The following is a 23,540-nucleotide window of genomic DNA, read 5'->3' on the forward strand; positions in this document are numbered from 1 at the left end:
CACTCCTGCACGTCCTGGCTCTAAATGTTCGGCGATGTCCCCGCGTCCTAGTATTCAAGTGTAGCAGACCTCCAAAAACAGTTACAAATGTCTGGGCAGCCAGAAGCAATAATCCAGCCGCTAATCTGTAAATCCTGCATGGTCGCTTTAAATAGCGCCGGTGGGGCGGGTCCTCCCAGGCAATCTAAGACACCATTCAGACGGTCGGGGTTAAGGCTGTGCGTTGAGTTGAGCGTTAAGTCCCAAAATGGGGTCTATCACTTTAAATCAGCGTTGTGCACTGATTGAAGCCATTTTCTCCCTACTTTACATGATCCCGGCATTCGTTATCTGCGCCTGCGCTAACTCCTATACCAAGATGGCGTCCGGCGCTCGTCACGCTGGAAACGCCATCTTGGATGTTGAAGAGGCCCGTTTCGCGCTGACACAACGGCCCAACTTAGCGCCCGCTGAGACTGACCGGAAATATGTTCAGTAAGAGTTAGTCCAAATGGATTCAGTTCTAAGAGGGGTGGGGTTGAAAGAAAGACGATCGTGTGACAAGAACAGGAAAACTGCAATTAAAGTACAACTGCTGTTAATACATAGTTGAAATTTCATAATGAGGCTGAGTAAACATGTTAGTGAACAAATGACCGTCGTGCAGATCATTCAGCAAAAACCAATCAGATCAAGTGAAAAGGGCAGGGCTTTCTCCTTACAGTACAACTAGCTCATAAAGAGCCAGAAAAGACTTTAGATTTTGAACCTTGCAGAGCCTGGCCTGAGGATGTCGTTGCTTTTTGCAAATTCTTTGCTGAATGATGCCCTGGCATTAATTGGCGCATTGATGTGCCTCTACTACTTTGCTAAGTGTAGTTGGGGGCTCTTAGTTGGTGCCAGGGCTTACATTCTGCCCAAATTTTGGAGAACAGATCTGACGTCCTACGGGGATTGGGCTGGTAAGGTCATGGTTTATTTCTCGCTCTGACTTTCTTGATCTCTCCTGACTGTGTTAATTATTTTCCATGTTGTGAACTCAGGGACATAATCACTTTCAGGTACATCACCCAGTAGGGTTTCTGGATAGTGATCAGAATGGGGAGATCTAGCTGATTTCCACCAGAGGCAGGACAGAATGGTGAATAAATAATGAGTGTGTGACATTGCAAATTTCATACATATCGATGGTTATCTGTCGGTTGTGTTGGGGAATTTTAAAGAGGGTAGGCTGTTTCCAGAACATTCTGATTCCCAAAACTCACTTGGGATGGCAACCTGATGCAACAAAATAAACATAATTTCGAAGTAGGTGATCGCTCTGCCTAGGTTTGCTCATGTGCTGTCCTGAATTTGTTAATTCATGTTTTGCTTAAAATGTAATCAAATTGATCTCAGCCTGGGCAGCAATAGGCTGCTCCAGTGTAATCAGCTGTGGCTCAGTGGGTAGCACTCTTGCCTCTGAGTCTTAAAGTCATTGGTTCGAAGGCCAACTCCAGAGACTTGAGCCCATAATCAAGGCTGACACTCCCAGTGCTGTACTGAGGGAGTACTGCACTATCAGAGAGTGCCGTCTTTTGGATGAGACATTGAACTGAGGCCCGATCTGTCCTTTTGGGTGGATGTAAAAGATCTCATCGCACTATATTAAAGAAGAGCAGGGTGTTCTCCCCAGTGTCCTGGCATATTTATCTGTGAAAGGTGTTGAATAAATGCAATTCCTTCTTTCTTTAATGCTTTTTCTTTATTCGTTCATGGGATGTGGGTGTCGCTGGCAAGGCCTGCATTTATTGCCCATCCCTAATTGCCCTTGAGAAGGTGGTGGTGAGCCACCTTCTTGAACCGCTGCAGTCCGTGTGGTGAAGGTTTTCCCACAGTGCTGTTAGGTAGGGAGTTCCAGGATTTTGACCCAGCGATGATGAAGGAATGGCAATATATTTCCAAGTCGGGATGGTGTGTGACTTGGAGGGGAACGTGCAGGTGATGTTGTTCCCATGTTCCTGCTGCCCTTGTCCTTCTAGGTGGTAGAGGTCGCGGGTTTGGGAGGTGCTGTCGAAGAAGCCTTGGCGAGTTGCTGCAGTGCATCCTGTGGATGGTACACACTGCAGCCACAGTGTGCCAGTGGTGAAGGGAGTGAATGTTTAGGATGGTGGATGGGGTGCCTATCAAGCGGGCTGCTTTGTCCTGGATGGTGTCAAGCTTCTTGACTGGTGTTGGAGCTGCACTCATCCAGGCAAGTGGAGAGTATTCCATCACACTACTGACTTGTGCCTTGTAGATGGTGGAAAGGCTTTGGGGAGTCAGGAGGTGAGTCACTCTCTGCAGAATACCGAGCCTCTGAACTGCTCTTGTAGCCACAGTATTTATATGGCTGGTCCAGTTAAGTTTCTGGTCAATGGTGACCCCCAGGATGTTGATGGTGGGGGATTTGGCGATGGTAATGCTGTTGAGTGTTATGGGGAGGTGGTTGGACACACTCTTGTTGGAGATGGTCATTGCCTGGCACTTGTCTGGCGTGAATGTTACTTGCCACTTATGAGCCCAAGCCTGGATGTTGTCCAGGTCTTGCTGCATATGGGCACGGACAGCTTCATTATCTAACAGGTTGCGAATGGAACTGAACATTGTGCAATCATCAGCGAACATCCCCATTTCTGACCTTATGATGGAGGGATGGTCATTGATGAAGTAGCTGAAGATGGTTGGGCCTAGGACACTGCCCTGAGGAACTCCTGCAGTAATGTCCTGGGGCTGAGATGATTGGCCTCCAACAACCACTACCATCTTCCTTTGTGCTACGTATGACTACAGCCACTGGAGAGTTTCCCCCCTGATTTCCATTGACTTCAATTTTACGAGGGCTCCTTGGTGCCACACTCGGTCAAATGCTACCTCACCTCTGGAATTCAGCTCTTTTGTCCATGTTTGAACCAAGGCTGTAATGAGGTCTGGAGCCGAGTGGTCCTGGTGGAACCCAAACTGAGCATCGTTGAGCAGGTTATTGGTGAGTAAGTGCCGCTTGATAGCACTGTCGACGACACCTTCCGTCACTTTGCTGATGATTGAGAGTAGACTGATGGGGCGGTAATTGGCCGGATTGAATTTGTCCTGCTTTTTGTGGACAGGACATACCTGGGCAATTTTCCACAATAGATGCCAGTGTTGTAGCTGTACTGGAATAATTTGGCTGGAGGTACGGCTAGTTCTGGAGCACAAGTCTTCAGCACTACAGCCGGGATGTTGTCGGGGCCCATAGCCTTTGCTGTATCCAGCGCACTCGGCCGTTTCTTGATATCACGTGGAGTGAATCGAATTGGCTGAAGACTGGCTTCCGTGATGGTGGGGATATCGGGAGGAGGCCGAGTTGGATCATCCACTCGGCACTTCTGGCTGAAGATGGTTACAAACGCTTCAGCCTTGTCTTTTGCACTCACATGCTGGATCTGCCATCATTGAGGTTGGGGATGTTAACAGAGCCTCCTCCTCCCGTTAGTTGTTTAATTGTCCACCACCATTCACGACTGGATGTGGCAGGACTGCAGAGCTTTGATCTGATCCATTGGTTATGGAATCGCTTAGCTCTGTCTATAGCATGTTACTTCCGCTGTTTGGCATGCATGTCGTCCTGAGTTGTAGCTTCACCAGGTTGGTACCTAATTTTTAGGTATGCCTGGTGCTGCTCCTGGCATGCTCTTCTACACTCCTCATTGAACCAGGGTTGATCCCCTGGCTTATTGGTAACGGTAGAGTGAGGAATATGCCGGGCCATGAGGTTACAGATTGTGCTCGAATACAATTCTGCTGCTGATGGCCCGCAGCACCTCATGGATGCCCAGTTTTGAGCTGCTAGATCTGTTCTGAAACTATCCCATTTAGCACGGTGGTAGTGCCACACAACACATTGGATGGTGTCCTCAGTGCGAAGACGGGATTTCGTCACAACGAGGACTGTGCAGTGTTCACTCCTACCAATACTGTCATGGACAGATGCATCTGCGACAGGTAGATTGGTGAGGACGAGATCAAGTAGGTTTTCCCTCGTGTTGGTTCGCTCGCCACCTGCCGCAGGCCCAGTCTGGCAGCTATGTCCTTCAGGACTCGGCCAGCTCGGTCAGTAGTGGTGCGACCAAGCTACTCTTGGTGATGGACATTGAAGTCCCCCACCCAGAGTACTTTCTGTGCCCTTGTTATCCTCAGTGCTTCCTCGAAGTGGTGCTCAACATGGAGGAGGACTGATTCGTCAGCTGAGGGAGGACAGCAGGATGTTTCCTTGCCCATGTTTGACCTGATGCCATGAGATTCCATGGGGTTTGGAGTCAATGTTGAGGACTCCCAGAGCCATTCCCTCCTGACTGTATATCCCTGTACCTCCACCTCTAGTGGGTCTGTCCTGCAGGTGGGACAGGGCATACCCAGGGATGGTGATGGAAGAGTCTGGGACGTTGGCTGAAAGGTATGATTCTGTGACCTTTAGAGATGGCCATCCCATCTCTAACCAGCCTTTTTGGCAAAGTCTTTAACATGTTGCTGAGAAACCAAGGTGAGCAGCCAAGATTGAGAAGTAAATCGAGACGTAACGGTCGGGTTGGGTTTAAAAGCCTGTAGTTCGTAGTAAGAAGGGAATATTGAGAGAGGGAGGAGTACCAGAGTCATGGGAGAGAATGTCCTGGTTTCAACGAGAGAGAGAGAGAGAGAAAAGACAGCGCATATAGGACAGTGTGTGGAAGTTCAGGAAGACCAGAGAGGAAAGTTCACAAGAGGCGGTGCGATGGATTTCAGTGAGAGGAAAAGATTGTAAAAATAAATGAATTGTAAATCAGTAATGGATTTTTAATCCATTGCTTTTTCTAGTTGTGACAGGTGCCACCGCTGGGATTGGAAAGGCCTACGCTCATGAGGTAATACAAATCTCTGCCTTTGAGTTACTATCTATATTGTAATTGAATGATTAGAGTCAGGCTTAGTTATGTTTGCAACCATGTTTTTGTTACCTCCAGACTTGACTATTCCAATGCTCTCCTGGCCAGCCTTCATCTTCCACCTTCTGTAAATTTGAGCTCATCCAATGCTCTGCTGCCCGTATCCTAACTTGCACCAAATCCCGTTCACCCATCACCCCTGTGCTCGCTGACCTACATTGGCTCCCAGTCCAGCAATGCCTCGAATTTAAGATTCTCATCCTTGTGTTCAAATCCCTCCATGCCTCGCCCCTCCCTATCTTTCTAACCTCCTACAACCCTCCAAGAACTCTGTGTTCCTCCAATTCTGGCTTCTTCAGCATCCCCGAATTCCTTCGCCCCACCATTGGCGGCTGTGCCTTTAGCTGCCTAGGCCCTAAGCTCTGGAATTCCCTCCCTAAACCTCTCCGTTTCTCCACTTCTCTCCTTTTTAAGTCGGTTTTGTCTTTTCTCCTAATATCTCCTTATATTGCTCGGTGTCAAATTTTGTCTGATTATGCTCCTGTGAAGTACCTTGGGACATTTTGCCACGTTAAAGTTGCTTTTCAAATGCAAGTTGTTATATTTCTGAAATGTTCGGCTTTTTCTCCCCAGCTCTCCTGAAGGAGCTGAGTCCTGCTGGGCTACAGGTCCACAGTCAATGGGCATCTTCCAGTTACCTCTCAAGTGGCCATTCTTCACCTGGAAGCCCCGACAGAGGGTGTGAGCCGGCTTTTCAATTATGACGGCATCATGTTGGAGCCTGAACCCGAACCCGGACACCGATTGGGAGCGGGAAGCCTGCTGAATTCCCTTCCCTCCTCCCAAGGGTCGTGAGGACAATTGTAGTGCCCCAACTAATGCCGTGGCTGAGATCAGCTCTTCAGCAGAGACCCGAGACGATATCTTGGATCCTCCTGGTCCATGTGCCTCAGTACCACGCAGCCACTGAGCTATTCAGGTGCTCCTCCTTTTCTTCTGTGGGAACAAAGTATTGTGACAGTTGATCACAGCAGAATTTTCTCTCTCACGTCCGTACCCCACCCTGGCACGGTGCACAGCGTGGCCCATATGGCCGTTACCACACTGGCGGGGCACTGGATTAATGTGTTTCTTTCCCTGATTCCCAGTTGGCAAGAAGAGGGCTCAACGTGGTGCTGATCAGCCGGTCGTTGGAGAGGTTGAGAGCCACAGCGGAGGAGATAGGTAAGAACCATAGAAGACTACAGCACAGAGGGAGGCCATTCAGCCCATCGTATCAGTGCCGCCTCTTTGCTGGAGCAATCCAAAACTAATCCCACTGCATCGACTCATTAGAGGCACAGGTCATTAGTTCAGTGACCCCCTGTGACTACTACACATGATGACATAGGCCCCAATGGGAGGAAGCGGGAGGGAAACCTGGGAATGCAGAGGTCTTGTCAAATTTAACAACAGGACCTCGTTATCATTTTATTAACTCCATTTCGCAACCGGCAGCTGGCCAGATTTACAAGCTGGGAAAACCAGCGGTCGAAGGCCGCAGCAGGGGACTATTGGCAATCGGGGAACTTCTCTGGTTTGTGTGTGTTGGTGGCGGGGCGGTGGGGGGAGAGGGCTCGACCGGCAATTTGGGGGGAGGGGGGACATCAGGCAACATTGTGGGTTGGTAGGGGACAGCCGATCGCAGCCGAAGATTTGCTTGAGGGGCTGGGGGGAAGCACACCTGCTGTCCTGGCCCACAAGCAGTGCTATAAAAAGCAGTTGCCTGCAGGATCCGGCTGCTCCCGCCTCCCTTTAGCGATCAGGTTTCCTGAACCCTGGGAAACCCGGCCAGAGCGAGTTACTCAGGCACCCCCAAACCCTCCAAGCTCAAAACTGAAGCGGATGGGGTCGGATTACCTAATTTAAAAATGTTTTGTTCCACCCCGCCATCCCTATCCTCTCCCACCTGTCATGGGGGTGTTAAAATTATCCCCAAAGTCTCTGAATTCCTTCTGGTCTTTCGTAAGAGACAATATCACAACTAACTATTGGGGGCTGCAATTGGCCTCAGTGCCTCTGGGTTATGGAGGGGGGTAAACTCAGCCAGGATTCCTGCTGCTGTTCACTATCCAATGCGCACTGCTTGAAAGTGCATCTGGTGAGGATCTGGCTTGGCGTGATGGCCCCCACTGTCGAATAGCCCACCAGCACCCATTGCCAGTGCTCACATATGAAGAACGGCCTTTTGGGGAAAATCAGCTGTCGTCAGTGGGGAAAGTACCCCAGTGAGGGCCAGTGTCTTTGGAAGAGGGATCGGAGAACCCTGGGCACAGGCAACAAGAAACAGGTGGGATCAGTTTCAAAACTCAATTAGAGCGAGGAACACATCCACCATTCGCTGTTGAAAATTAATTGACAACCTCAGTAACAAATGACTCCGCAGACGCAAAGTGGAAAAAGGAAACTGTTGATCTTGGAATTCTGTTTATGTTTAAAAAATATCTCTCAAGCCATTCAAAAATGGGACTATTTGGCCCAAAACTGGATGGATGAGAAGCTGGCTCTTGCCTCGCCCCACACATCCACCCAAAAGGAACACCAAACATTTCTTTATTGGGCTGAAGCAAAATCTGCTCTGTTTTAAAACGATCCCCTTCGTAAATCAGGCACTGTGATACAAACTTGTTTGGGTGAGACGGAGCGTAGAATGATACTGGAATTTATTCGGGCTGTGGGATGATTTGTTTCCCTCTGGGTAATTGCAGAACAGCAGCAAGGTAAGAAAACCAAGATCATTCAGGCCGACTTCACTTCTGGGGCAGAGATCTACGGACCAATCGAGGCAGCGTTGAAGGACCTGAACATTGGAATCTTGGGTAATTCCATTTAGTTTTCAAAGTTTAGATTTTACCAACATTCGTATTTCTACAGGAATCCCTCTGCCTGGCAGGGAAAATCCCTGTGTACAGGTGTGAAAATAAGGAAAGCAATTTTTTTGTTGCATTTGTACTCCTGTGTACATTGAGGGGAAAGTATAAACCAGGAAACGGAACAATGTTGCTTATTCAATATCTTGTGATTTATTTTTTGTCTGTTGTCAGCCTATTACACAACTAGATTAACATCATTAGAGATACAGTCAGTAACACAGTGCTGGGAGGGTGGGGTTAATGAGTGATAGTGAGGGAGCTGGATCAACATCAGTATAGATAGTCAGTGACGTGGAGACCGGGGTGGGGGGGAGGGTGGGGGTTGGTTCCTGAGCTAGACGCTTGCTGATGTGATTCTGTTCTAATTGTCATTTTTCTTGTTGCAGTAAACAATGTTGGGAAGACCTACACCATGCTTCCGTGTTACTTTCTAGATGTCCCAAATGTCGATAAGGTGTAGTACATTACACATTCCCCTAGATTGTGTGTTACATAGTACAATTATCTGGCCCATCATTCAGTCCAAGATCAGTATGGTCCACAGTTCATTTTATGTTCTATTTCTCTCTCTTCCAGGGAGAAATTGGTGCACATTTTGCCCTCCGACCCCTCCTTCTCCCACGCCCCCCTCCCACTCCCCTTCTGTAAGTCGTGCTCCTTGGGAGTACTGATTTCTGCAATCAGTCAGAATATTTACCCCAGAGTGGTTCAAATTCAGACTGTCTGAATGAAAGTCTCCTCTGTCTGGATATAAAGGGCAAACATGTTTGCGTTTGGAGCAATCCTGATCCGCTTCCTAGTGGGTCCACAGCTCAAAGCAGCACCTGGCTCAGCAACAAATTGTCAATCCTGCTCGAGTGCCAAAGAATGCAGTGTGAAATGGAAAAATGTTGCTTTGCCGCAGTAGGGAGAGCTCTTCTGGGGCGGGGCCTTGAGTTGACAACCCTCCAGGATTGATCTGGAGTCTCCTGGAATTACAGATTAATCTCCTGGACATTGCTGCAAGTAACCTGGGAGAAAAATCATAGGGGTGCAAAAATCAAATTGTGTTTTTTTTTCATTTTCACTTTTTTGTTTATTAATTATAAAAAGATTGGAGATAGGAAAAACTGCTGTTTGACTTGGGGGGAGGTTTGTGGCAGGAGGTCATGTTCTGAAACCTCCAGGAATACACCCAACCAGAGCTGGAAACCCCTAGCTGGGCCTGAGGCCTGTGCTGAAAGGGTCAGAATGTACTGATTCATTGCAGGCTGTGTACTGGGTGAGATCTTGCATACTTAGTGTGCTAACTCTGATTAATTAAACTCTGTGTGGCTGTCACACTGACATCCTTGCAGTATGGTCTCCAATTGATCCGAGGGTCTGCTGAAAGCAATTGGTCTCTAACTGACCAAAAGGGTCTCACACACAGTTATGCACGACTGAACCTGGGCAGCAGAATACTGCATTGTGAGTTGCATGGCATAATGCTTCTGTCCTTGTATAACAGCATATCTTGTTTGTGCTTTTTTTTAAAAGAAAAGCAGGGCATGTCCCATTTTTAAACCGAGCATCACGCCATCAAGGCGCCTCGTGTAGAAGAAGGAATCATGAAGAATTAGGGTTAACAGAAACTTTATTTCTGACTGTGCTGCATGGCACTCCCAGGCTCAACCCCATTGGCCTTTGCCAATTTGGCTGGGCTAGTGGGGTGCTGTGCAGTGTGTTCCTGGTTTAGGGAGAGGGAACAATGGCTACTGTCCCTGCTTCAGATCACTGTCCAGCGGGCCCTGCAGGAATTGTTACGCACGTGGACATCTGAAGAGAGGATCGGGCTTGGCTAAATGGTCAACTGTCCTGCTGACACCCGCTGCCTGGGCTCACACGTGGCGAATATCCACTCAGCAAGGTATCTGAGGGTAGTTGGTACCTCAGTAGGATTCAGTGACTTCAGAATGGGGTGGATAGAGATAAATCGGAAGACTTTTAAAAAAAAAAAAAAAATATTGCTGTGTATGGTTGTTTCCATAGAGAACTTTCTAAATATGTTTTTGTATTTCAGGAAATTCTTGATATCATGAACTGCAATGCCCTGTCTGTGCTGATGGTGAATATTCAAATACTGAGATGTACTGTATGTTTAATTAAAGGGACAGTGTTCCCCCTGTTTGTCTGTGGGGGGTCATGCAGTTGACATTGTGGTGCCACATCTGTAGCGAGAGCCTTCCCTGGGCAGGAGCAGTGACTGACAAGACCATTTCTGGCTGTTCCACCGACTCCACCCACCCCAGTAACTCTTGTGTACGACAAAGCTGCCCCACTCCAGCACGTTGAGGGTTGATGTCATCCAGCTTTATTGAAAGGCTCAGATAATGTAGAAGTAATGTAGCTTCAGCACCGATTCCAAAACTGCAGAACAGGATTACAAAATTTGTAAGTTCAAGAGATTTAGATTAAATATTTGAACCCAGTAGCGGCACAAAAAGGAGCTGGATGAGAATTTGATTAAGAATGGGTTTTGGAACAAGAGTAGGCCATTCAGCCCCTCAAGCCTGTTCCGCCTTTTGAAGGTAAACTTGGGTCAAATGCGCTGTGATTGTAGCATAGCTGATACCGGTGAAAACCTGTGGCTGAGGTTGAAATTTTCTTGACATATAATAATGACTTGGGTGTTCAGGGCACAATTTCAAAGTTTGCAGATGACACAAAACTTGGAAGGGTAATAAACAGCGAGGAGGATACTGATAGACGTCAAGAGGATATAGACAGGCTGGTGGCATGGGTGGACACGTGGCAGATGAAATTTAAGGCAGAAAAATGCAAAGTGATACATTTTGGTAGGAAGAACGAGGAGAGGCAATATAAACTCGAGGGCTAAACTCTAAAAGGGGTACAGTGAGATCTGGGGGTATATGTGCCCAAATTGTTGAAGGTGACAGGGCAGGTTGAGAAAGTATTTAAAAAAGCAGACTGGATCCTGGGCTTTATAAATAGATTGTAAACAATTTTACAACACCAAGTTATAGTCCAACAAATTTATTTTAAATTAAATTCCACAAGCTTTCGGAGGCTTCCTCCTTCGTCGGGCGGATGGTGGAAATGATATTTTCGAATCCTTCGCATTTGAAAAACATAGAACAATGCCTGGTGATTACTGCCCGTTGCCAAGGCAATCACAGTGAGCAGACAGAAAGGTGTCATCTAAAAGGCCACTGAATATACAACCCCCCAAAAAAAGAGAGAGAGAGAGAGAGAGAAGGAAGACAGTCAATGACCCGTTATATTAAAAACAGATAACATAGAGGCATAGAGTACAAAAGTATGGAAGTCATGATGAACCTTTATAAAACATTGGTTCGGCCACAACTGGAGTATTGTGTCTAGTTCTGGGCACCGCACTTTAGGAAAGATGTGAGGGCCTTAGAGGGGGTGCAGAAGGGATTTACTACAATGATTCCAAGGATGAGGGACTTCAGTTACGTGGATAGACTGGAGAAGCTGGGGTTGTTCTCCGTTGAATAGACACGGTTGCAAGGAGGTTTGATAGAGGTACTCAAAATCATGATGGGTCTAGACAGAGTAGATAGAGAGAAACTGTTCCCATTGGCAGACGGGTCAAGGACCAGAGGACATAGATTTAAAGTGATTGGCAAAAGAACCAAAGGTGACAAAAGGAAAAACTTTTTTACACAGTGAGTGGTTAGGATCTGGAATGCACTGTCTGTGGGGATGGTAGAGGCAGTTTCAATCATGGCCTTCAAAAGGGAACTGGATAAGTTCTTGAAAGGAAAAAATGTGCAGGGCTACGGGGATAGGGCGGGGGAGTGGGACGAGCTGGATTGCTCTTGCATGGAGCCGGCGCGGACTCGATGGACTGAATGGCCTCCTTTCGTGCTGTAACCTTTCTATGATTCTATGAAATGATAACAGGTTTAATGACCGACTAACTCCCTGCAGTTTTCCTGTGCCTCACCCGGAGATTAAGTAACTTGGGTTGAGTTGATGGCGTTGAACATTGTGTGGTCTGTAGATGACCTGGTGTCCTCCCTACTCGAGACATCTTTTTCTAAAAGCTGTTTTAAATCCCTAATTTCCTTTCAATGTTCTCTAATCGTATTTTTCTGGGTCAATTTGAAGTAACATTCCATTTCTGACTGGGCTTTTCTTACCATGTGTTTACTGTCCAATTTTTTTTCCCCGTGCTTGGGCACAGTGCCACCAGGACTGACTGGCTGCCCTCCAGAATCCCACCCGAATGACCCTTCATCATGCGTGATCCTGGTATGAACCTGTTCTCACCTGATACCCACATTGCACTTTCCAGCAGTGGACACAGGACAGCAATCAAGAGCAGGCATCGTGCTGATTTTTCTTCCTCTCTTTCCCTAGCCAAGGGGCCTTGAAACAATTATAGGAGCTACTTACAGCCCTGGCTGTGATCAGCTGACTTTTCACACAGCAGGGCTTAATCCTGGGACCTTTTGGTCTATGTTGTCCGGTACCAAAGAGGGTGGTCCCACTGAGCCATTAGGGAGTTCTATCACACGATCAAATGCTGCATGGGAACTGGGTACTGAAATTAGATGGTGGCCTGGATCAGGAGCTGTGAGGCAATGTACAAACTCATGACCTACACTGCAATGATAATGACACTTCACTCTCTCTTTCCCTGGTGGGAAGACTCTCTACCATTTACAAGGGTTAGTTTGCTTTTTTTTTGTTCTGGCTGAGAATTCCAGGTTGACGACCTCATTTAGGATTTGCAGTTCTTACTTAACTTGTTTATTCTTGCCCCATTAATGGCATTTTCAGTACGGAGGATCTGCATGTGTGCTCCAGTTGCCATGATCCCATCCCGGGCTTACGGCAGCCAGCAGTCCTTGCCAAGCCCATGTGGCTGACTGAGGGTTGAGAAGTGACAGGAGTACCGTGCACATTGTACTAAGCTCTGGAAATCCCTCTCGAAACCTCTCTGCCTCTCTAGTACCTCTCCTTTTAAGATGCTCCTTAAAACCTACTTCTTTGAGCAAGCTTTTGGCCAGCTGTCCTCATATTTTCCTATGTGGCTCGGTGTCAAATTTTGTCTGATTACGGTCCTGTGAAGCGCCCTGGGATGTTTTACTATGTTAAAGGTGCTATATAAATGCAAGTTGTTGAATTGCCATTTTAAATGTTTCCCATTAGCAGACTATTAAAGTGTGAGCTCGACAGCTTCCAATAATCACGGCAGGGATTTACACATTAAAAAAATTGTGAAGTTGGTGGCACTCCTCAGATAATGAAGCAGTCTGTGCCCGCATGCAGCAAGACCTGGACAACATCCAGGCTTGGGCTGATAAGTGTAACATTCGCTCCAGACAAGTGCCAGGCAATGACCATCTCCAACAAGAGAGAGTCTAACCAACTCCACTTGACATTCAACGGCATTACCATTGCCGAATCCCCCACCATCAACATCCTGGGGTTCACCATTGACCAGAAACTTAACTGGACCAGTTATATAAATACAGTGGCTACAAGAGCAGGTCAGAGACCGGGTATTCTTCAGCGAGTGACTCACCTCCTGATTCCCCAAAGCCTTTCTACCATCAACAAGGCATAAGTTAGGAGTGTGATGGAATACTCTCCACTTGCCTGGGTGAATGCAGTCAGGACAAAGCAGCCCACTTGATTGGCACCCCATCCACCACCGTAAACATTCACTCCCTTCACCACCAGTGCACCGTGGCTGCAGTGTGTACCATCCACAGGATGCACTGCAGCAACTCGCCAAGGCTTCCAGCTCAATTGCTAAATTTAAAACTGAGATAGGTAGCTTTTTGGCAATCAAAGGTATTAAGGGATACGGGCCAAAGGCGGGTATATGGAGTTAGATCACAGATCAGCCATGATTTATCAAATGGTGGAGCAGGCACGAGGGGCTGAATGGCCTACTTCTGTTCCTATGACAGCACCTCCCAAACCCGTGACCTCTAGCACCTAGGAAGAAAATGGCAGCAGGCACATGGGAACAACACCACCTGCACATTCCCCTCCAAGTCACACACCATCCCGACTTGGAAATATATCGCCGTTCCTTCATCGTCTCTGGGTCAAAATCCTGCAACTCCCTACCTAACAGCACTGTGGGAGAACCTTCACCACACGGACTGCAGTGGTTCAAGAAGGCGGCTCACCACCACCTTCTCAAGGGCAATTAGGGATGGTTAAATGCTGGCCTTGCCAGCGATGTCCACATCCCATGAACAAATTTTTAAAAAACTTATTAACATTTCTCCATTTGCGAACGTGTCGTATCGAAGTAACTCCTGCCTCTTTCCTCCTCGGCAGATGACCAGAATTGTCCTGCCCCACATGTTGGAAAGGTATGGTAGCAGCTTGTTACTCGGGATGTCAGGGTTACTTTATTCTCAAGTGCAACCATTGTGGGCGGGGTTGAGTTTGATGTTTGCTTTGTGGCTGAGTTAAAATTTGGTGGAACGTATGCAAAATGGGGGGTGGGGATGGGAAATGGACCAATTGTTAAAATTTGGACTGCTGGGGTCCAGTTTGCATTCTAGAAATTGCGAGGGTTGGGGAAGGTGGTGAGTTTTCTCCTCTTCAAAACCGAATGTTAAGCAGGAAGTACACAAAGAATTAAAGAAAGGTTACAGCACGGAAGGAGGCCGTTCGGCCCATTGAGTCCACGCTGGCTCTATGCAAGAGCAATCCAGCTAGTCCCATTCCCCAACTCTTTCCCCGAAGCCCTGCAAATGTTTTCCTTTCAAGTACTTATCCAGTTCCATTTTGAAGGCCATGATTGAATCTGCCTCCACCACATCCTTGTGCACTGCATTCCAGATCCTAACCACTCACTGTGTAAAAAAGTTTTTCCTCATGTCACCTTTGGTTCTTTTGCCAATCACCTTAAATCTATGTCCTCTGGTTCTTGACCCTTCTGCCAGTGGGAACAATTTCTCTCTGTCTAGACCCTTCATGATTTTGAATTCCACTATCAAATCTCCTCGCAACCATCTCTGTTCCAAGGGGAACAACCCCAGCTTCTCCAGTCTATCCACATAACTAAAGTCCCTCATCCCTGGAATCATACCAGTAAATCTCTTCTGCACCCTCTCCAAGGCCTTCACATCTTTCCTAAGGTACAGTGCCCAGAACTGGACACAATACTCCAGTTATGGCCGAACCACTGTTTTATAAAGGTTCATCATGACTTCCATACTTTTGTACCCTATGTCTCTATTTATAAAGCCCAGGACCATGTATGCTTTTTTAACCGCTTTCTTAACCTGTCCTGCCAACTTCAACGATTTGTGCACATATACACCCATATCTCTTTGTTCCCGTACACCTTTTAGAGTTGTGCCCTCTAGTTTATATTGCCTCTCCTCGTTCTTCCTACTTACCATCACGAGGCAATTAAGAAGTGAATTGCAAATTGCATTTTTACCACCAGAGTCACTGCTCCAGGAGTTAACAGCTACATAATTTAGTTCCTTCACACACGTTGATGATCTCAAACTTGCCTCAAACGTGGTGTTGGAGGAGAGAGGCAGAGCTCACATGGGATTGGGGTAGTCTTGAGTGTTTGATGCTCCAGCTTTGTACCCACGGGCCTAAGGTCGTATCAAAGTAACTCCTGCCTGTTTCCTCCTCGGCAGAGACTGTCAGAGGTGCCATCTTTCTGATGAGACGTTAAATCATCTCATCCCGTCAGCCCTCTCAGGTGGACATAAACTATCCCACAGCACTTTAAGAAGAGCAAGGGAGTGCTCCCTGATTTCCTGGGGCCAAAATTTATCCCTCAACCAACATCACTAAAAACAGGCTATCTGGTCATCATCACATTGCTGTTTGTGGGACCTTGCTGTGTGCACATTGGCTGCTGCATTTTCTACATTACTACAGTGACTACACTTCAAAAGTACTTCATTGGCTGTAAGGATCTTTGGGACATCCTGAGGTCATGAAAGGTGCTATATAAATGCATGTTCTTTCTTTCTAAACATGTGGTAAGGATGTGAACTGCATCAGAGGTGACACAATCTGTCAGCTGCTGTGCCTGCTAATAAATGGCATTTGCAATTCCATATCCTAATTTTCCATAACACATACTTCTTGCTTAATACCGTCCTCTCAACTCATGTGGCAAAGTATATGCTGATTTTTTTTTTGTGAATGTCATTTCAGATTTCCCTTCAGCAGCAAAGTTGCCCCCCGCCCCTCCTTATCACCCTCCCCCAATTTTCATCTGTCCTCCTGAAGACGTTTCCTCTTGCTGGGGTATGATGCCACAGCAAGTGGTTAGGATCTGGAATGCACTGCCCGAGGGGGTGGTGGAGGCCTTCAAAAGGGAACTGGATAAGTACTTGAAAGGAAAAATTTGTAGGGCTACGGGGACAGGGTCGTGGAGTGGGTCCAGCTGGATTGCTCTTACACAGCTGGCGCGGACTTGATGCGCCGAATGGCTTCCTTCCGTGCTGTAACCTTTCTATGATACCAGGTGACTCGCCCAGTGGCCGTTCTTCATTCATGAACTTAGACAGTGAGTGTAGCCATGCTACTTGACTGTGGGGGCATCATAGCCAAGCACAATGCTGCTCTTACCCACTGTGTCTCTTTTCCTCTTTCTCCCACCCAACCCCCCCCTCCCCCCACTCATCGATAATGATCACGAGAAGGAATACTGACTGACTATATTTTTCCTTCTCCAGTCTAGGGGCACTGAGGCAAACCAGCTGCTGCCCTTGGCCCAGCACAGACTGGGGATTGAACCTTCCTGGTCTGTATGATCAGCAGCACAGGAGGTGGCACATTTATGCTATGTGAGCGGGGGGAGGGGGGCGATGGTGTGGAGTCTGCACGCATGTGTTGATGATATGTTAGAGTCACACAGTAATGTATTTCAAGCGGGAGAAGACCATCGGTCCACAAATGTTGACGTTTAGTGGATGAGAAGTGTTTATTTTGCTTCCTTCTGTTGTGTGAGGGTCTGCCCTTTGTCCCTGCCCCCTATACTTGTATGGGTGGTTACCGTGTGCCACTCCAGCACTGCCCCTGACAACACCCACTTCAGAAGCGTTGCTGAAGATCATCCTAGCGACAATCACCTTGACTACAGCCTGATGTGAGGCAGCAATATCGTTCGGAGTGGGATATAGGGTGAGAGGGCCTTTAACTGTCCATTTTGTTTGTACTCCCACTTTGTTAAAATCATGAATCGCATTATCGCCTACTCAAATTGATTCTATCCCAGCACCTCCGATCTGTGGAGCTCCTTACCCTCTGTCTCCCCCTTCATCTTACGATCTACGGGCTTTGAAATCCCAAGCTTGGTGTCACCTATCCCCTATTTCTTGATTTCACCTCAAAATCTTCTCTCCCACTCTTTCCGATCTGGGTGATGCCGTGCACCGTGGCCCTCGACCTTTCTCCGCTTCAAAAGAAAAATTGTCTCCATGTTCTTGGTGATGGTGTTTGTTTTTGAACTTGGCAGGAAAAAGGGCGTCATCATCAACATCTCTTCAGAAGCTGGGACTCACCCACATCCACTGCTCACCATGTATTCAGCTACCAAGGTGTTTTTTTTATTATTATTATTTAACTGGCTCAATTGGTAGCACTCTTTCGCCTCCAAGTCAGAAGGTTGTGGGTTCGAGACCCCACTCCAGAGGTTTGGGCCGTAACCCAGGCTGACACTCGAGTGCTGCATTGTCAATTGGTGCTGTCCTTAGGATGGGATGTTAAGCTGAGGCCTGACTGCCTGTTCCAGTGGCTCAATGGATGTCCCCAGCTTAGGGACATCCATTAAGTGATTTCTGCTAATTTCCAGCGACGAGAAATCATAGACTTAAGTAATGTGAATATTTTGAGTGATGGGTAAAAGGGGTTAGAGGAGTTGTTCTTTTGATGACTGGGTTCTTCAGTCTGGGATCTTCTTCTCCCACAGGCCTTTGTTAACTTCTTTTCTCGAGCACTGAACGCAGAGTACAAGTCAAAGGGGATTATCGTACAGGTATTTCAAAATAAATACTACTTTTTTTCCCCTTCTTCCTGCTGAGTAAAAACACTCAATATAAGATGAGAATTGTAGAATGGACTTCACAGCTTTAGGAGTGACTAGGATTGTCAGATAACCGAAGCATGTGAGTTGGGCTATGCTCATTCTTTGCCCAGTCTTGGTTGGTGTCGCAGAATGGTGCTTCACCCTGTGTTGTTTTGAGGTGTCAGCCTTGGCTCAGTGATAGCACTCTCTCACCTCTGAATCTGAAGGTTGTGGGGTCAAGCTCCATTTCAAAGACTTGAACCCATCGTCTAGGCTTGTGCTCCAGTGCAGTACTGAAGGAGTGCTGCACTGCCGGAGGTACCATCTTTCGGATGAGATGTTAGAACCGAGGCCCCATCTGCCCTTTCAGGTGGATGTAAAAGATCCCATGGCACTATTTCAAAGAAGATGAAGAAGAGAATAACTCATGCTTTCCCAAGCAACATTTATCCTTAAAGCAATACCATTAAAACAAGATTATCTGGTCATTTGTCTCATTGTTGTTTGTGGGAGCTTGCTGTGTGCAAATTAGCTGCTGCATTTCTTTACATTACAACAGTAGCTACACTTCAAAAATACCTCACCGACTGTGAAGTGCTTTGGAACGTCCTGAAGTCATGAAAGGCTCTATATAAATGCAAGTTCTTCTTTCTTTATAGATGTCGAATAGCCGGTAACACCCTCTGCCTGGGCTCACATGCAGAGAATGGCCAATTGAGCGTGGTACTTGTGGGCTCTTGGTGCCTTTCAAACTGTACTCATTTTCAGGGCAGAAGGGGGAAAAAGTTGAAGGAAAAATTATCCTTGCATGTTTTGTGATTGGGTGGTCCATTTGGTTAGTTGACTAGCACCTGGGGTGGAATCCAGCCTAGACTGATGGGAAGAAAGTCTCTCTATCTCCTGAGTTTAAGTAAGAAGGATATGTTGATAGGGTTAGATGAAGTAGGGTGGGAGGAGGCTTGTGTGGAGCATAAACACCGGCACGGACCAGTTGGGCCGAATGACCTGTTTCTGTGCAGTAAATTCGATGCAAAAAGTCTGAGCCCAGTTTCTTGTTGCTCTGAATCCCTGGCACAAAATGTCTTTGATTGGCCGTTCTACACAGAAACCTCAAGAATGGCTGGTCTCGGAGATTGAAATGTCTAAATTATACAGGAGGGAGAGTTACTCTGAGGTTAAGGCACACTAATCATCCTGTACCCGATCTTGGGAGTGCTTGATGGCAGCTTGGCTCAGTTGATAGCACTTTCACTTCCTGAATCAGAGGGTTTTGGGTTCAAGCCCCATTGTGGACTTGAGCACATAATCTAGACTGGCACTTCATTGCAGTGCTGAAGGAACACTGCATTATCAAATGAGATGTTAAACTGAGGATAAGAAAAAGAGAAAATGCTGGAGATGCTCAGCAGGTCAAGTCATATCTGTGGAGAAAGAAACAGAGTTAACATTTCAGGTCGAAGACCTTTCGTCAGAACTGGAAAATGTTACGAGAATTAAAGTTTTTGAGCAAGAACAGAGCCAGGGAAAGGAAGGGAGGGTGGGGAGGGGAGGAAAGAACAAAAGGTAAGGCCTGTGATAGGGTAGAGGGCAGGAGTGATTAAATGGTAAAAGGGATGATAGTACAAGCAAGGAGGGTGGTAATGGGACAGGTTAAGAAACAAAAGATTGATCAGGAGTAACTAAATGGCAGCAGCAGAACCAGTACCAGCACTGGCTGACCGAAAAAATGGGAGCAGTGGTTATGATCTGAAGTTATTGAAATCAGTGTTGAGTCCGGAAGGTTGTAAAGTGCCTAAACAAAAGATGAGGTGCTGTTCCTCGAGCTTACATTGAGCTTCATTGGAACAGTGTAAGAGGCCGAGGACAGAGGGGTCAGATTAGGGGTGGGAAGGGGAATTAAAATGGCAAGGGACCGGCAGGTCAGGGTCACACTTGCGGACTGAGCGGAGGTGTTCAGCAAAGCAATCACCCAGTCTGCGTTTGATCTCACCAGTGTGGAGGAGCCTGCATTGTGTGGAGCAAATACAGTATACTAAATTGAAAGAAGTACAAGTAAACCGCTGTTTCACCTGGAAGGAGTGTTTGGAGCCCTGGACGGTGGGAAGGGAGGAGGTGAAGGGGCAGGTGTTGCATCTCCTATGCTCGCATGGGAAGGTGCCATGGTGGGGGAGAGCTGGTGTTAGGACTCGAGGGCTCGTCTGCCTGCTCAGGTGGGCACTATTCGAAGAGGCATTTTCCTGGTGCCCTGGCCAATAGTTCTCCCTCAACTAATAACACCAAAACCAGATGAACTGGTTATTCATCTAGTTGGCTGTCTGTGGGACTTGGCTGTGCTGTGTTTGTTTATTTAACAATGACTACACTTCAAAATTAATTTGTTAGTGCTTGGAAAAGTCCTGGGGACATAAGACATTATATAATTTGCCTTCTTTCTCATCCCCAGTCCATGCTGTGCTAATGGGCATTGTTGGCAGAGCTTTATGCTGCTACTAACACACATCATATGTGACTTGAGAATACTGGATGCGAAAAGTGCGATGTTATCCCTGATCTTGAATTAGATAACAACAACTTGCATTTATATAGCACCTTTAATGTAGTAAAACATCCCAAGATGTTTCACAGGAACATTATCAGACAAAATTTGACACCAAGCCACATAGGGAGATATTAGGGCAGTGGTCAAATGTTAGGTTTTAAGGAATGTCTTAAAGGAGGATAGAGAGGTGGAGAGGTTTAGGGAGGGAATTCCAGAGCTGAGGGCCTGGACAGCTGAAGGCACGGCCATCACTGGTGGAGCCAAGGAAATTGGGGATGCGCAAGAGGCCAGAAATGGATGAATGAAGTTCCGGCACATGCACAATGGGCCAAATGTCCTCCTTCTGTGCTGTATTACTCTATGATTCTCGGAGGGTTGCAGGGCTGGATGAGGTTACAGGGATAGGGAGAGTTGAGGCCACGGTGGGATTTAAACACAAGGTTGATAATTTTAAATTTGAGGCGTTGCTGGACCGGGAACCAATGTAGACCAGCGATCACAAGGACGATGGGCAAACGACACTTGGTGCGAGTTGGGATATGGGCAGCAGAGTTTTGGATGAGCTCAAGTTTACGGAGGGTGGAAGATGGGAGTTCGGCCAGGAGAGTATTTACTATCTTTCTTCCCACCCCAAATAATAGAGAAATATTATGGAAATAAGTTCGCAGCATGGCTGAGGGAGATGTTGTTTTTCAGTGCGTGCTGCCCCTTTTAGTCTCCACTAACTTGACACGCCTGGAAACCAGTATTTTTGTGAAGCAAGCAGATGACTATGTCCGAGAAGCTCTGAACACGGTTGGGATAAGAGAACAGACGAACGGCTGCTTGGCCCATGCCGTGCAGGTAAGCGCTAAAGTTAATAGAAGGATGATGGACGGCCACACTGTGCCTCAGTGTGTAACTGTACCTCCAGGCATGGAGCTAAGCTGTACATGGTGGGTTCGATCCCATTTTGTGTATTTTGCTGGGGCAGGAGTTGAAATGCTGCAGCGACCCTGAGTGGGGGAGGGGAAGAAAATAGCAAATGTCTCTTCTGCTCACTATCCAGTGGTTCCTGATGTGAAGAGGACATCAGGTGAGCTTAGGATAGGCCTTACCATAATGCCAGCCACGGTCGAATATGCTGCTGCCAGTCATTGTCTGGACTCGCATGTGAATGGCCATTTTAGGCGTGGTGCCTGTGAAAACACACCCAACCAAGGGTCAGTGCCCTCGGGAGAGGCAGAGAGAAAATGGGGGGAGGGAAGGAAGAGACTGCCTCATGATAGCACATCACTTGGCTTCAATACCACAGGGTGGGCTGGTAGACTATGGGTTTGAAATCCTCCATGCACCACGTATGCCTGCTAATGTGGGAGGTGACAATTGGAGGCCTTGCACTTCCTAATCTTGGTTTGGGAAGCAATTGGGGAACCAAAATTGGCCTTGGTGCTCAAGAGAGGGGGGTAAACCAGCCAGAATTCCTGCTATTCAGTCACCCCAGTGGACCGTGGGCATGTGTGCATGTCAGGTGAGTGGCGGACCCGGCTGTGTTACTGCTCCCCCTCTCCCCCACCCCCCCTCCCCCCAATGATTAAGTATCTTGGGAGACACCTCCCTGTCTAGGTTGACACAATAAAAATGGGCAGTCGGGGAAGTAATGGAAGGTGGCCAGTGCCTGAGGAGCTGTCCCTTGGTGAGATTCAGCACCCTAATATCGGGCGACACTTGCTGAGCCATCCAGGAAACTCAGCACTCCAGCCCTTTAACTGCAAGATGATCAGCTGTTTGCCCAAGGAACAGGACGTGTTGTATCATGTTGTTTGTGTGTGAATGGAGGGGGAGGGAAGGAGTGAAAGTCATGTTGCGATCAGATGTCAGTTTCTCCAAATAAGACTCTTTTTCTAATCTGTTTCTCCAGCATTTCGTGATCGAAATGCTGTGCCCGGAATGGCTCCGACTGACCCAGATGAGCATGAAGAATTTGAAGAGAAGTTGTGAAAAGAGAAGGCTGTTGCTGGAGAAATACAAGATGACATAGCCGGAATGTGATTCGAGGGGTTAGGGGACCATTTGTCATTGCCCCTTCACCACCACCAACCCCTCTACTAAACAGTCCTCTGATCCAAAAACCACTGGCTGCTGATAAGTTTTTTTTTGTGTCTTTACTTTCTACAATAAAAATAAAATCCTCTCGCTGATGTTGCAGCCGCTTCTTATTGCCTTTGTAAAGACGTCTGCGGTTCTCGCTGTTTTGCCAACTGCTGATTTGCTGTCCTTGTGGCGAGATCCCTGCACACTTTTTTCCCTTCTGTTTGAAGTGAGATCGGAGTGACGAGTTCATGTCGTTGCTTTGGTTGCCTGCAATTCATTGAAGTAGCAAGCATTTTGAGCTTGACAAATATTAACAGCTGTGACGTGTTTGTATATTTGTTATATTTAATGTAAGATGTTTGACTTGCACGAGCGTCAGGGAGACAGGGAGGAAAAAAACCCAAAGTGAAGTCAACACAAGGGAAGGAGCAGATTGGTGAGTAGCTGTTGAGTGTTTTTCTTCAGTCTTTAGTTTATTTCTCAAGTTTAGTTAATAATATAATAAATAGAAGCATGGCAGGTCTCCTCAGTCCCATGGAATGCACATCTTGTGCAATGTGGGAATTCCAGGACACTTCCCATGTCCTGGACAACCACGGGTGCAGAAAGTGTCGTCAGCTGCAGGAGCTCGAGCTCCGGATTTCGGAGCTTGAGCAACAGCTGGCATCGCTGCAGTGCATTCGTGAGGCTAAGAGCAATGTGGATAGCATGTTTCTGGAGATGGTCACCCCACAGCTTGAGAGTACAGGCAGAGAGGGACTGGGTGACCGTCAGACAGCCAAGGAGGACCAGACAGATAGTGCAGGAGTCCTGTGAGTGCAACTTGCTCTCTAACTGGTATTCTGAATACTGGTGAGGGAGAGGGTTCCTCTGGGGAGTGCAGCTGTACGGGGCGGGAGGAGAAAGGTCAGGAGAGCAATAGTGATGGGGGATTCAATAGTTAGGGGAACGGACAGGCATTTCTGCGGCCGCAGATGTGATTCCAGGATGGTATGTTGCCTCCCTGGTGCCAGGGTCAAGGATGTCACTGAGCAGTTGCAGAACATTCTGAGGGGGTGGGAGGGTGAACAGCCAGAGGTCGTGGTCCATATCGGTAG

The 23,540-nt window shown here is 47.4% G+C and overlaps 1 protein-coding gene across 5 annotated transcripts; it reads left to right on the forward strand.

The window, feature by feature from the left end:
- The first annotated feature begins 402 nt into the window (after positions 1–402).
- Positions 403–22,550, forward strand: LOC137302511 (very-long-chain 3-oxoacyl-CoA reductase-like). 5 transcript variants are annotated; one of them, XM_067972225.1, is made up of 11 exons: positions 403–474; positions 4,831–4,877; positions 6,047–6,122; positions 7,646–7,756; positions 8,197–8,264; positions 9,852–9,896; positions 14,120–14,154; positions 17,283–17,364; positions 17,736–17,801; positions 21,067–21,213; positions 22,271–22,550. In XM_067972225.1, the coding sequence occupies exons 1-11, from the start codon at positions 468–470 to the stop codon at positions 22,388–22,390; spliced, it is 804 nt and encodes a 267-aa protein (XP_067828326.1). In that variant the 5' UTR covers positions 403–467; the 3' UTR covers positions 22,391–22,550. The 5 variants fall into 5 exon arrangements, with proteins under 5 accessions (XP_067828326.1, XP_067828325.1, XP_067828324.1 ...); XM_067972222.1 differs by lacking the exon at positions 403–474 and adding an exon at positions 490–941; XM_067972224.1 differs by lacking the exons at positions 403–474; positions 21,067–21,213 and adding an exon at positions 487–941.
- Positions 22,551–23,540: the final 990 nt, after the last annotated feature.

The sequence above is a fragment of the Heptranchias perlo genome, chromosome 35 (assembly GCF_035084215.1).
Source record: "Heptranchias perlo isolate sHepPer1 chromosome 35, sHepPer1.hap1, whole genome shotgun sequence".
Lineage (NCBI taxonomy): Eukaryota > Metazoa > Chordata > Chondrichthyes > Hexanchiformes > Hexanchidae > Heptranchias > Heptranchias perlo.